Raw genomic sequence first — 12,132 nt, 5'->3', positions numbered from 1 at the left:
TCAGGAGAATCAGGCAAAAAACTCCTAGAGAGGGCATCAGCCTTAATATTCTTAGAACCCGGGAGATACGAGACCACGAAATCAAAACGGGAAAAAAACAGGGACCATCGAGCCTGCCTAGGATTCAGCCGTTTTGCAGACTCGAGGTAAATCAGATTTTTATGATCAATCAAGACCACAATACAGTGCTTAGCTTCCTCAAGCCAATGTCGCCACTCCTCAAATGCCCACTTCATAGCCAACAACTCCCTATTGCCGACATCATAATTGCGTTCAGCAGGCGAAAACTTACGAGAAAAGAAGGCACACGGTTTCATCAAGGAACCAACAGAATTCCTCTGAGACAAAACGGCCCCTGCCCCAATCTCAGAAGCATCAACCTCAACCTGAAACGGAAGAGAAACATCCGGTTGACGCAACACCGGGGCAGAAGTGAATCGGCGTTTAAGCTCCTGAAAAGTAGAGACAGCCGCAGAGGACCAATTCGTCACATTAGCGCCTTTCTTTGTCAAATCGGTCAAGGGTTTAACCACACTGGAGAAGTTAGCAATGAAACGGCGATAAAAATTAGCAAAGCCCAAAAATTTCTGAAGGCTCTTCACGGATGTGGGCTGAATCCAATCATGAATGGCCTGAACCTTAACCGGATCCATCTCTATAGATGAAGGAGAAAAAATGAAGCCCAAAAAAGAAACCACCTGCACTCCAAAGAGACAGTTAGACCCCTTCACAAACAAAGCATTATCACGAAGGATCTGAAATACCATCCTGACCTGTTCCACATGAGACTCCCAATCATCGGAAAAAATCAAAATGTCATTCAAATATACAATCATGAATTTATCAAGATAAGTCCGGAAGATATCGTGCATGAAGGACTGAAAAACAGATGGAGCATTAGAGAGTCCGAATGGCATCACAAGGTATTCAAAATGGCCTTCGGGCGTATTAAACGCAGTTTTCCATTCATCACCCTGCTTAATACGAACAAGATTATATGCCCCCCGAAGGTCAATCTTCGTAAACCAACTAGCCCCCTTAATCCTAGCAAACAAATCGGAAAGCAAAGGTAAAGGGTATTGAAACTTGACCGTGATCTTATTCAAGAGGCGATAATCAATACAGGGTCTCAAGGAGCCATGCTTCTTAGCAACAAAAAAAAAATCCCGCTCCCAACGGTGAAGAAGATGGACGAATATGCCCTTTCTCCAAAGAATCCTTAACATAACTCCGCATGGCGGTATGTTCAGGCACAGACAGGTTGAAAAGTCGGCCCTTAGGAAACTTACAGCCTGGAATCAAGTCAATAGCACAATCACAGTCCTTATGCGGTGGAAGGGAACTGGACTTGGGCTCATCGAATACATCCTGAAAATCAGACAAAAACTCTGGAATTTCAGAAGAGGGAGAAGAGGAGATTGACTTCAAAGGAACGTCATTATGAACCCCCTGACAACCCCAACTAGTCACAGACATAGACTTCCAATCCAACACAGGATTATGTACCTGCAACCATGGAAAACCTAGCACAATAGCATCATGCAAATTATGCAACACCAGAAAACGACAATCTTCCTGATGGGCTGGCGCCATGCACATGCTCACCTGAGTCCAAAACTGGGGCTTATTTTTAGCCAAAGGTGTAGCATCAATGCCCCTCAAAGGAATAGGGTTCTGCAAAGACTGCAAGGGGAAACCACAACGCCTGGCAAACTCAAAGTCCATTAAGTTCAAGGCGGCGCTTGAATCCACAAACGCCATGACAGAAAATGATGATAATGAGCAGATCAAGGACACAGATAACAGAAATTTAGGTTGTACAGTACTGATGGTAACTGAACTAGCGATCCTCTTAGTACGCTTAGGGCAGACTGAGATGACATGAGAAGCATCGCCACAATAAAAACACAACCTATTCTGACGTCTGAATCCTTGTTGTTCCGTTCTAGACAGAATCCTATCACACTGCATAGGCTCAGGCATCTGAGCAATACATTAATCAAGGCCGGATTCCCAGATTCCAGGGAAAATGCCCAATCCTGAGGATCGCCACGCAGCAGGGAGATGACAATTTTAACCTGCTGAATGGGATCACCAGAGGATCGAGGTCTCAGAGAAAAAAACAGTTTACAGTTGTTTTTAAAACTCAAGAATTTGGACCTGTCCCCAAAAAACAAATCAGGAGTAGGAATCCTAGGCTCTAAAACCGGAGTCTGAACAATATAATCAGAAATACCCTGTACCCTAGCAGCAAGCTGGTCTACACGAGAAGCTAATTCCTGAACATCCATGCTAGCACAAGACTCCTCAGCCACCCAGAAAAAAAGAGGGAAGGAAAGACAAAGTAGACTACAGAAAAAAAAAGGCTCAACACCTTTCTTCCCTTCTGAGATGCATTTAACTCATTGTTGGCCAGTTGTACTGTTATGATCTGGTGACCTTGGAGCCGCATGAGACTTTCTCTGGAGTAGGTGGTACCTGTACTGACCGCAAACCCTAAACTGACACCGCAACTAGAAGATACAAGCAGAAAATACAAAAATACCACATCTAACTAAAGACATGGCATGTATATCTGCCTCTCCTGAGAATCCAACATGACTGAAAAATCCAAACACAGTCTAAGCTGGACAAATAAACACAATGAATTGCACTGAATTGTAAAGCACACAGCATGTGTGCTGCAGAGACAAAAACTGAAACTTATCTTAGCTGAATTGGCAGCAGAGCAGGAGGAACCAGACAGAGATCAAACACCTCCAAGAACAATGGACAACTGGCAATGGCTAATGGATCCTGCACACCTAAATAGCCCAGTCAGAGCTGCAATCAGCAGAAACACCTGCCCAAGATTGCAACCCAGAGGCAACTGCACTACCACCAACAACCACCAGAGGGAACCCAAGAGCAGAATTCACAACATTACAGATGCACTGCACAACCGGCTGTCAATGAAAATACAGGTGCCTAGTTTACAGACGCGGGTCACAGTGTATTGAGCAGTACTGTGAGTGCTGAATAAAGCTGTTTTGTGCAACATGACTGAAAGCCGGCGACTCTGACTGAAAGCCGGCGACTCCTAGGAGGAAATAGGTTCATTTTATATATATAATTAACAACACCTGATATAGCGGATATACATAAATAACTCAGAATTGCATTAAGCAAAATGAGCAGCTCCCAAGAAACATATGTCCTACATGAAAAAAGGAGCTCTATACTCACAAAATAAATCAAGTGAGACCACCTATTTTGAATTAAATCAGAAAATAACTTTTATTTGCCTCACACACATATATATACACATATGAACACCCGAGCCTTACACTATGGCTGGTCCAAATAACTAAAGCAATTGTTACCATCCACCTCTTGTGTCTCCCCTTTTCCTCATAGATTGTAAGCTTGCGAGCAGCAGGGCCCTCATTCCTCCTGGTATCTGTTTTGAACTGTGATTTCTGTTATGCTGTAATGTCTGTTGTCTGTATAAGTCCCCTCTATAAGTTGTAAAGCGCTGCGGAATATGTTGGCGCTATATAAATAAAATTATTATTATATTATTATTATATATAGTACACAGAATTAGATTCAAAGTAGATTATTGGACGAATGTACAAAATGGGAAAGGGAGCAAAGAAAAAGACAAAGTCCACGGTAATTACAGGAGCATCAACACTAAGGGCAGGTCACAAGGTTGTTGCCTCAATTATGAAATGGCTCAGGACCTGCCAGCCAAACCAAAAACAGACATCAAAAAGTCACAGACCGGGTATAAACGCCGGATATCTGTAGACGTCTGCCCACTCCTAGCTACAAAACGGTTACTCTAGTGCCGTAAAAAAGTGCCAGTGCAGAAAGTGCAATAGTGCAGAGCAGCAGTGGTAGGTTCGATTATTGCTTACCCATGTGGGAGGATGATGTACACCAGACTGTGCACACATCGGAGCCCCGACACGCGTTTCGCGTTGCGGGCTCCTTCGGGGGGCCGTGACACGTGGCACTTTTTTACAGCACTAGAGTGACCGTTTTGTAGCTTGGAGTAGGCAGACGTCTACAGATATCTGGAGTTTATACCAGGTCTGTTACTTTTTGATGTCTGTTTTTGGTTTGGCTGGCAGGTCCTGAGCCATTTCATAATTGAGGCAACAACCCTGTGACCTGCCCTTAGTGTTGATGCTTCAGTAATTACCATGTACTTTGTCTTTTTCCTTGCTCCCTCTCCCATTTTGTACATTCGTCCAATAATCTACTTTGAATCTAATTCTGTTTACTATATATGTGTGTGAGGCAAATAAAAGTTATATTCTGATTTAATTCAAAATAGGTGGTCTCACTTGATTTATTTTGTGAGTATAGAGCTCCTTTTTTCATGTAGGACGTATATATCATTTTATATATATTTATACATATTTTATATTTTTTTAACTCTATTTATCTCTAGGTTAACCTTACATTTCCATGCAAATAGCATTTCCTGAGGTGACAGGTTTCTTTAATATCAGGGATCCCCAAACTTTGGCTAAGGATCCACATATGACTCGCAGACCCATGATGTGAGGCTCACGGCTCTCTGCCAGCTTGGTACATTAGCACCATATCTAGTAAACATCTATGAAGAGTAGGCCATCAGATGTTGACTTTTGTGATTAGCTCTGGACAGAAGAGAAGACCTTGATGTCAATATACTGGTGGGAAAAGAGGTGATATATAACTTAAGCTGATAAAATGGTGGATGCTGTCATTTAGGGTATGTGCACACGTTGCGGATTTCTTGCAGAAATTTCCTGAAGAAAACCGGAAATTTTCTGCAAGAAATCCGCATTTTTTTTTTTGCGTTTTTTTTCCGTTTTTTTCGCGTTTTTTTTGCATTCTGCAAGCGTAATTAGCTTGCAGAATGCTAAAGTTTTCCAAGCGATCTGTAGCATCGCTTGGAAAACTGACTGACAGGTTGGTCACACTTGTCAAACATAGCGTTTGACAAGTGTGACCAACTTTTTACTATAGATGCAGCTTATGCAGCATCTATAGTAAAAGATAGAATGTTTAAAAATAATAAAAAAAATAAAAAAAAAGGTTATACTCACCCAGACATCTCCTCACCGGCGTCCGTTCCTCTTCCTATAGCTGGTCTGTGCGCGCAGGACCTTCCGTGACGTCACGGTCACGTGAGCGGTCACATTACCGCTCACGACCAATCACAGGACAGTGACGTCATCGGCAAGGTCCTTCACCGCACATCAGCTACAGGAACCGAAGCGACAGCATGCAGCACAGAGGCGGGAAGACATCGAGGGTGAGTATAGGACTATATTTTATTTTAATTCTTATTTTTTGACCACTTATATGGTGCCCAGTGCGTGGAGGAGAGTCTCCTCTCCTCCACCCTGGGTACCAACCGCACATAATCTGCTTACTTCCCGCATGGTGTGCACAGCCCCGTGCGGGAAGTAAGCAGATCAATGGACCCCTAGGTGTGCGGAATCCCCTGCAATTCCGCATTTTAATGAACATGTTGCTTTTTTTTCCGCGATGCGATTTTTTTGCGGAAAAAAAGGCTACATTTGCACAAAAAATGCGGAATACACTTAAAATAATGGGAGGCATATGTAAGCGTTTTTTTCGCGTTTTTATCACGTTTTTATAGCGAAAAAACGCGAAAAAAACGCGAAAAATACTTAACGTGTGCACATGGCCTGAAGAATGTTTGAAGCTGGATGCAATAGATACTGCTTATAAAGGAGAGGGACACAAGATCTTGGTGTGCAATCTGTGGAAAAGCAATGGTTGACATTAAACCGGTATTGAAAGGCTACGGGCGTCACTAATGTGTTTGGGGACACACTGGATCTGACTCACCACAACTCTGAGAGCTGAACGTGGCTTGTAAGGTAAGAAAGGTTGGGGACTGCTGCTTTAAATGGTGAAAATAAAAATGGCTTTCAATGTTGGAAATTTACTGTAGGCATCTGAAAAAGAAACAAATGACAAGAATCTTACGCCCAGCTAAAATTTATCTTTTACAGTTCCTCGGGGAAGGTAAATATATTTTCCTGACTTTTTGGAACAAATAAACATTATGTAAAGACACAGCAGTTTTGTTTTTGGCAAGATCAAACTGATAAATATTCTGATGACCTCATATGGCTTTTTTTTCGCTTCATAGTTGTATTGTGGAGAATGTCTTACTAGAGCAACTTATAGTATGTTGTGTGCCATGATGTTATAGGAGTGATCTCATCCATCCCATGATACAATAGACTCTTTACCTTTTCAAGGAATATTTATATGATCCCGGTGTACAGACAACAGGACGAGCAGAAGAGAATCTGAGAAGCCACCACTCATCCACGATGAAGAACTTGGTCGCTTTGCTTTGCGTGATCTCTGCTCTTGTTGTCTCAGGTAAGACTGGTGTAGTCACTTCACAGCATATACACATAGCACACAGAGGAGTTTGTGCAACTTTCTTGCAAAGTTCTTTGATGGTTTTTCTTGTAAATTTAGTGATGTTGCACATTAGACCATGTTTGTTCATTTGACAAACTACTTATTGGCATCCAATCTTTTACGTATACAGTGATGTATCCATATAGACCCAGCTCTTTCATGTCCAGTGTTAGTTTTACATGGATTAATTTCTAACACATCCAGTGACAGTTCTGTATAAACAATCCAAAAAAAGTGACGGAAAAAGGCACACTGTCACTAGACATGAAAGAGTTGGGTCTAGGTGGATACACCACTGGACATGTAAGAGATGGGATGTCAACAAATAGTTTTCCAAACAAAAATTGTCTAATGTGTGATATCACTAAATTTACAAGAAGTTTAATATCCCAAATACTCAAATTAAAAAAGTCAGCAAACCATTAAATAAGGGGCTTATCATAAACCAAGACCTTTATAATTCATCTACCCATACAATTGTTTAAAAAATTAAGGTAGCAATTTTACAATAACTAATATCCAGGTCCAGAAGGCTATAATTACATGACCATAATGAAAATCCAAATAATCATCATTTCTCCTGAACGACCTCTTCTTAATTGATTGTTTTCTTTTTCCCCAGTCTCTTCTTATAAATGTTATTCCGGCTTCTCTCGAAACTCTACAACATGTGATGAGTCTGAGACTGAATGCCTTGGAAATCGTTGTATGACAGTCTGCCAATACTCTGACTACAGTGAGTACAAGTCTAGTCCTCCTTTTATTTAAAATTGCAGAATCACTATTTCTGTTCTGGTTTTATGATGTATATTTACTTATTTTACAGATGGAAGAATGTTTAAGTCAATAATGAAAGGCTGTGCCAATGAAACTATGTGTGGAGCCAACGGATCAGCAACAGTGGAACATATCAAATATCGATTTCATGTAAATTGCTGCACTGGAGATTTATGCAATTCTGATGGATATAAACGTAAGTGTCACATTGGAAATTATAATTATAATGGTAGAACTGATGACTAAAACCCCAGACTTTAGTAAATGAAAATTTCTACCACCTTTTAATAAACTGTTCTTCAATCCCCCTCAATTTAAATTGTTTGCTCTTAGTCTATGGAAGCCTTCATGATTAGAGGTGAAAGTCCTGTAGAAACACAATTAATGTTGTAGGTTAGTGAACTTAAGAAATGAAAGCGATTTGCACTGTTCCTACATTTGTGTTTGACTTTCAAAATAATTATAATCATAGAATTTTAGAATATTAGAGTTGGAAGGGACCCCAAGGGTCATAGTGTCCAACCTCCTGTTCAATGCTGCACAGAATTCACTAAACCATCTCAGACAGATGTCTGTCCAGCCTCTGTTTGAAGACGTCCATTGAAGGAGAACTCACCACCTCTCGTGGCAGCCTGTTCCACTCATTGATCACCATCACTGTCAAAAAGTTTTTCTAATATCTAATCTGTATTTTCTCCCTTTCAGTTTCATTCCATTGCTTCTCGTGTTTCCATGTGCAAATGAGAATAATGATGATCCCTCTACACTGTGACAGCCCTTCAGATATTTGTAGGAATCTATTAAGTCTTCTCTCAGCCTTCTTTTTTCACGCTAAGCATTCCCAGGTCCTTTAATCGGTCCTCATAGGACATAGTTTACAGTCTGCTCACCATCCTGATAGCTCTTCTTTGACCTTTGTCCAGTTTTAAATGTCTTTTTTAACCTCTTTCTGACATCAGATGTAATAATCCGTCCATGTGCCCTGGGACTATTTGACCAGGCACAGATTATTATATCCATGAGATCACCTGCGCACACGGGGGATGTTCGAGTGATCGCTGCCGGGTATCAGCTGATTCAAACAGCTGGCACCCAGCACTAAGTGTGAGGAGCAGTCTGTGAGAGCCACAGCGGCATGGGTCGCAGCTGGGTGACAGTCACAACACACAGGCTTTCCATGCATGTGTTGTGACTGTCATACAGCAGTGACATATGCAGCTGCGGCGCCGGACACCTGATTGAGAGCGATCCAGGTATCCGGGTTCCCGTTACAGCTATTCAGTAAGCTCTATTAGCAAGCCAAATAAGGAGGGATCCGGCAATATATACTCACGTTAACTCCTCAATTCACAGCCAGCTTTACTTCCTCAACCATTTCGTATAAGTTGGTATGAATTAGGTCCAGAATTGCAAATCCTCTTATTCTCTCTTCCACTTTTTGAAATATAAAGTTGTTAGCAAAAGAAGATAAGAATTTTCTGGACCCATTACTTCTGCCTGAGAGAGATTTCTAACAAATATCTGGATAGTTGAAATTTCCAATGAATAATATGTTGTACTATTTGGAGAAAAAGACATCTGATGTAAAAAGAGTTCATCCTCTGACCACGTGGCATATAGTAAACACCCACAATAGTGTCCTTTCTCTTTTTACCTTGTATTCTTACTCAAAAAGTTTATACAGATCTACCAGTCTCTGATGCTTGGATCTCTGTGGAGATATACATTTCCTATCATACAATGCAACATCTCTTACCCTCTTATTAATCCTGTTTCTAATTTAAAAAAGCTGTAACCTTCAAGGTATGCATTCCAATCACGTGTATCATCCCACCAAGTTTCAGTGATGCCTATGACATAATATCTCTCTTTCTATGCTAGTAGATTCAATTCTACTTGTTTTTTTTTCACTTCCTTTGTGCATTTGTATATACATATTTAGTTTGTAGTTAATATCTCTTGCTCCACTATTTTCCTTCAGAGTTTGTTATTTTTGTTCTTTATTACAATTACATTGTAGGAAGCTGGGACTAATAAACAAGAAAATCCCATTTTGTGACAACAAGCAGAATTACCTATGTGCTAGATTTACATGAACAAGTTTAAAGTTATAACTCGGTGAAAATATTTCATTAAAACATTATTGTATTTTTCTCTCCAGTTCCTTCAGAAGATCCAACCCCAAATGGTGTGAAATGTCCAACTGCCTACTGTATGGGAAGTTTGCAGGAATGTAAGAGTGAGAAAGAGATGAACTGTACTGGATCCATGGACCAATGTTTTGAGTTTAGATCAGATGTGATTGATCCTGGTGAGAAAATTTGTATTATTTTTTTTTTTTAAAGGATGTATACATTTTTGCGTACATAGCTTTAGCGACTCAGATGCCTGTGGATACAAGATAGGTCAATTGCTTATATCATTTTCACTAAATGATACCATCATACCATTTTGAATATAATATTCAATCATCTGTAACTTTTCAAGTCACATTCTGTTGCATACATGTCATAAAGCAGAAACATTGTATCGTCAGGGTAACGACACACAACATCACAGGACTATGGATGATGCAGGTTGTGTATGTATGCTGCACATGCTGCACATAAACACTGTTAGGGCTAGTGGAACGCACCGAGTAAATATAGATGTTTATTATTATTGATGCGTTTGCAGCCCGGGGTCTACCGTGCAGGGGAACCTTCTGCTAGCAAATGGTGGCACTATTTGGCGGTATAGACTAGCTCTGTTACTTCACAGAGTAGCCGTGAAAGGGAAGCTCTGCGCCCTGTTAGACTTCACAGGAGCACAGGCTAACTGCCCAACAGAGAGCAGTCAGAGGTCATGCATGCACATAATCTCCTCACCAGAGGTGCCAGTATTCTAGGGGCTTATTTCAGCCGGGTCTCTGAATACAATCTCACATGACCACACTGGCGCAAAGCACATAACTCAGAAAGATACTAACGCATGGCCGTGCGGTCATGCGCACCTTTTATAGCTGCAGCAACTACAGGACTTTCCCAAAAAGGACCAATGGGAAGCTGCCACAGAACTTGAGCAACTTCAGGACCTTCCTAGAGTACCAATGGGAATAGCTGCAGTACCTGAGCATGTGACTCTTGATCTCCAATGAGAGATCTTACCCTGGGCATGCTCAGAAAGGGAAAAGTAGGACTTAGTTCCAAAGACGTCTGCTCGCCGCTGACCAGTACTGGCTACAATGGCAGAAGCTGGAAAGGCAGCAGTAACCCTTCGCACAGTGTCAGACTGAGAATGACGCTGGGACCGACGTCTCCGCTGAGCAGGCTCCACTGCGGCAGGAGAAGAATGGGAGACCGCAGCGGAGATGGCCCGAGATTCCTCCTGTGCAGAGGCGGGAACTCGACCCCTAACAAACACTAACAGAATCTTACTGCTGTTACCACATTCTAACCTGGAGTATAAAAATCGATGGCATTGACCCCTCCACTTATTTACTCTGCCAAGAAAGTTTTAAAAAGCATAAAATACATTTTTCCCACACATATTTGTCTTCCATGCTCATGTGTACATACATTTTACATAATGATGTACGTTTGTTGTTTTTTTACAGGTCAAAAGGAGATAAAAATTTCCGTAAAAGGTTGTATGAACGCTGATTCCTGCAAATTTAACTTTGACTGCGCCATCGGGATTTCAGAAGTAAAGAAGAAGTTTGTGATGTGTTATAAGCCACAGAACGCAACTTCAATGAATGAATATAATTGAATGAATTAGCCTTCTGAAATTGTAATGCCCGGCCTTTAATCTTTCTTGAAGAAGCACTCTCATTAAGTTTTCTATTAATTAAATGTGTATATATGCATGTAATGTAGTGTGAGTGCACTAATATACTCACCTATCACCGCTCTCTGGTGTCCAGCGCCGTTCTGCTCCTCTTCTCTGTGACATCTCTGCATTTGCTATTATGAAGCTCACTCTGTGTTCTACGTGTCAGCCGGAAGTCTCTTTTACAATGTATATATGTATATGGAGTCTCGTTATGATTCTCTATAAAGTAAACAGTGTAAAAGTCACTTCCGAGTCATGTAGAGTGCATTGTGACCCGGACAGTCTACACAGCGGTGACATCACTGAGAAGAGGAGCAGAACGGCGCTAGGTCCCGGACAGAACGGCGGTAGATGAGAATATTAACACACTCTCACTACATTATATGCAGATGTGCACATATTGAATTAATAAAAAATGTAATTGGAGTGCTTCATTAATCAGAAATTATATGGAACGATACAGGAGAGTGAAGAACATAGATGGATACAATGTATAACGTCCTCCTTTGGGGCATTCACATTAGTTTTTAGATTTACAGTTCTGCTCTTTTCTGCGTAGTCACATGGGTACACATCCATAATTTTGATGGAAGTATAACACTTAAACTTAATATTCTTGTTATATTGGAAGTTGTAATATCCCAAAAGCCATAAATTGTACACTATTGGAAGGGAGCCTTTTCTGATTATTAAAAATTGTGATTATGAATGATTAAAATGTGACTGATTATCTGAACAATAAATACTCTCTAAGCAATGTGTTGTCTCTGCATGACTTCATTGAAATGTATAAATAATTTAAATAGATGAGGACATGGGGATTGAGGCAATCAATTTGTCCTATCCAGTAGCAGGTGGTGAGGTGCTCGAGTAGGGCTCCAATCAGTAGTGTAAGAAGTAGTGAAACTTGGCATTCAATGGGCTGCTGTGCAAGAATTGTGGATTTATTGCAATCGAGGAAAGTCTGTAATAAACAGCTAATTGACGTGTTGTGCAATCATTATCCTTGATTGTTAATACATCCACAATTCTTGCACACCAGCTCATTGAGTGCCAATTTTCACCACTACTTAAAAGGAATCTATCGTCAGATCT

At 40.9% G+C, this 12,132-nt stretch overlaps 1 protein-coding gene across 1 annotated transcript; it reads left to right on the top strand.

The window, feature by feature from the left end:
* The first annotated feature begins 6,159 nt into the window (after window positions 1-6,159).
* On the top strand, window positions 6,160-11,792 carry LOC143768715 (phospholipase A2 inhibitor and Ly6/PLAUR domain-containing protein-like). Its single transcript, XM_077257367.1, has 5 exons — window positions 6,160-6,402; window positions 7,070-7,183; window positions 7,274-7,420; window positions 9,386-9,535; window positions 10,820-11,792. Exons 1-5 carry the CDS (start codon window positions 6,351-6,353, stop codon window positions 10,972-10,974), a joined length of 618 nt encoding a protein of 205 aa, XP_077113482.1. The 5' UTR covers window positions 6,160-6,350; the 3' UTR covers window positions 10,975-11,792.
* The last annotated feature ends 340 nt before the right edge of the window (window positions 11,793-12,132 follow it).

The sequence above is a fragment of the Ranitomeya variabilis genome, chromosome 4 (genome assembly GCF_051348905.1).
Source record: "Ranitomeya variabilis isolate aRanVar5 chromosome 4, aRanVar5.hap1, whole genome shotgun sequence".
Classification (NCBI taxonomy): domain Eukaryota; kingdom Metazoa; phylum Chordata; class Amphibia; order Anura; family Dendrobatidae; genus Ranitomeya; species Ranitomeya variabilis.
The sequence above is the reverse complement of the archived record's forward strand: the minus strand, read 5'-3'. Positions and strand labels throughout refer to the sequence as shown.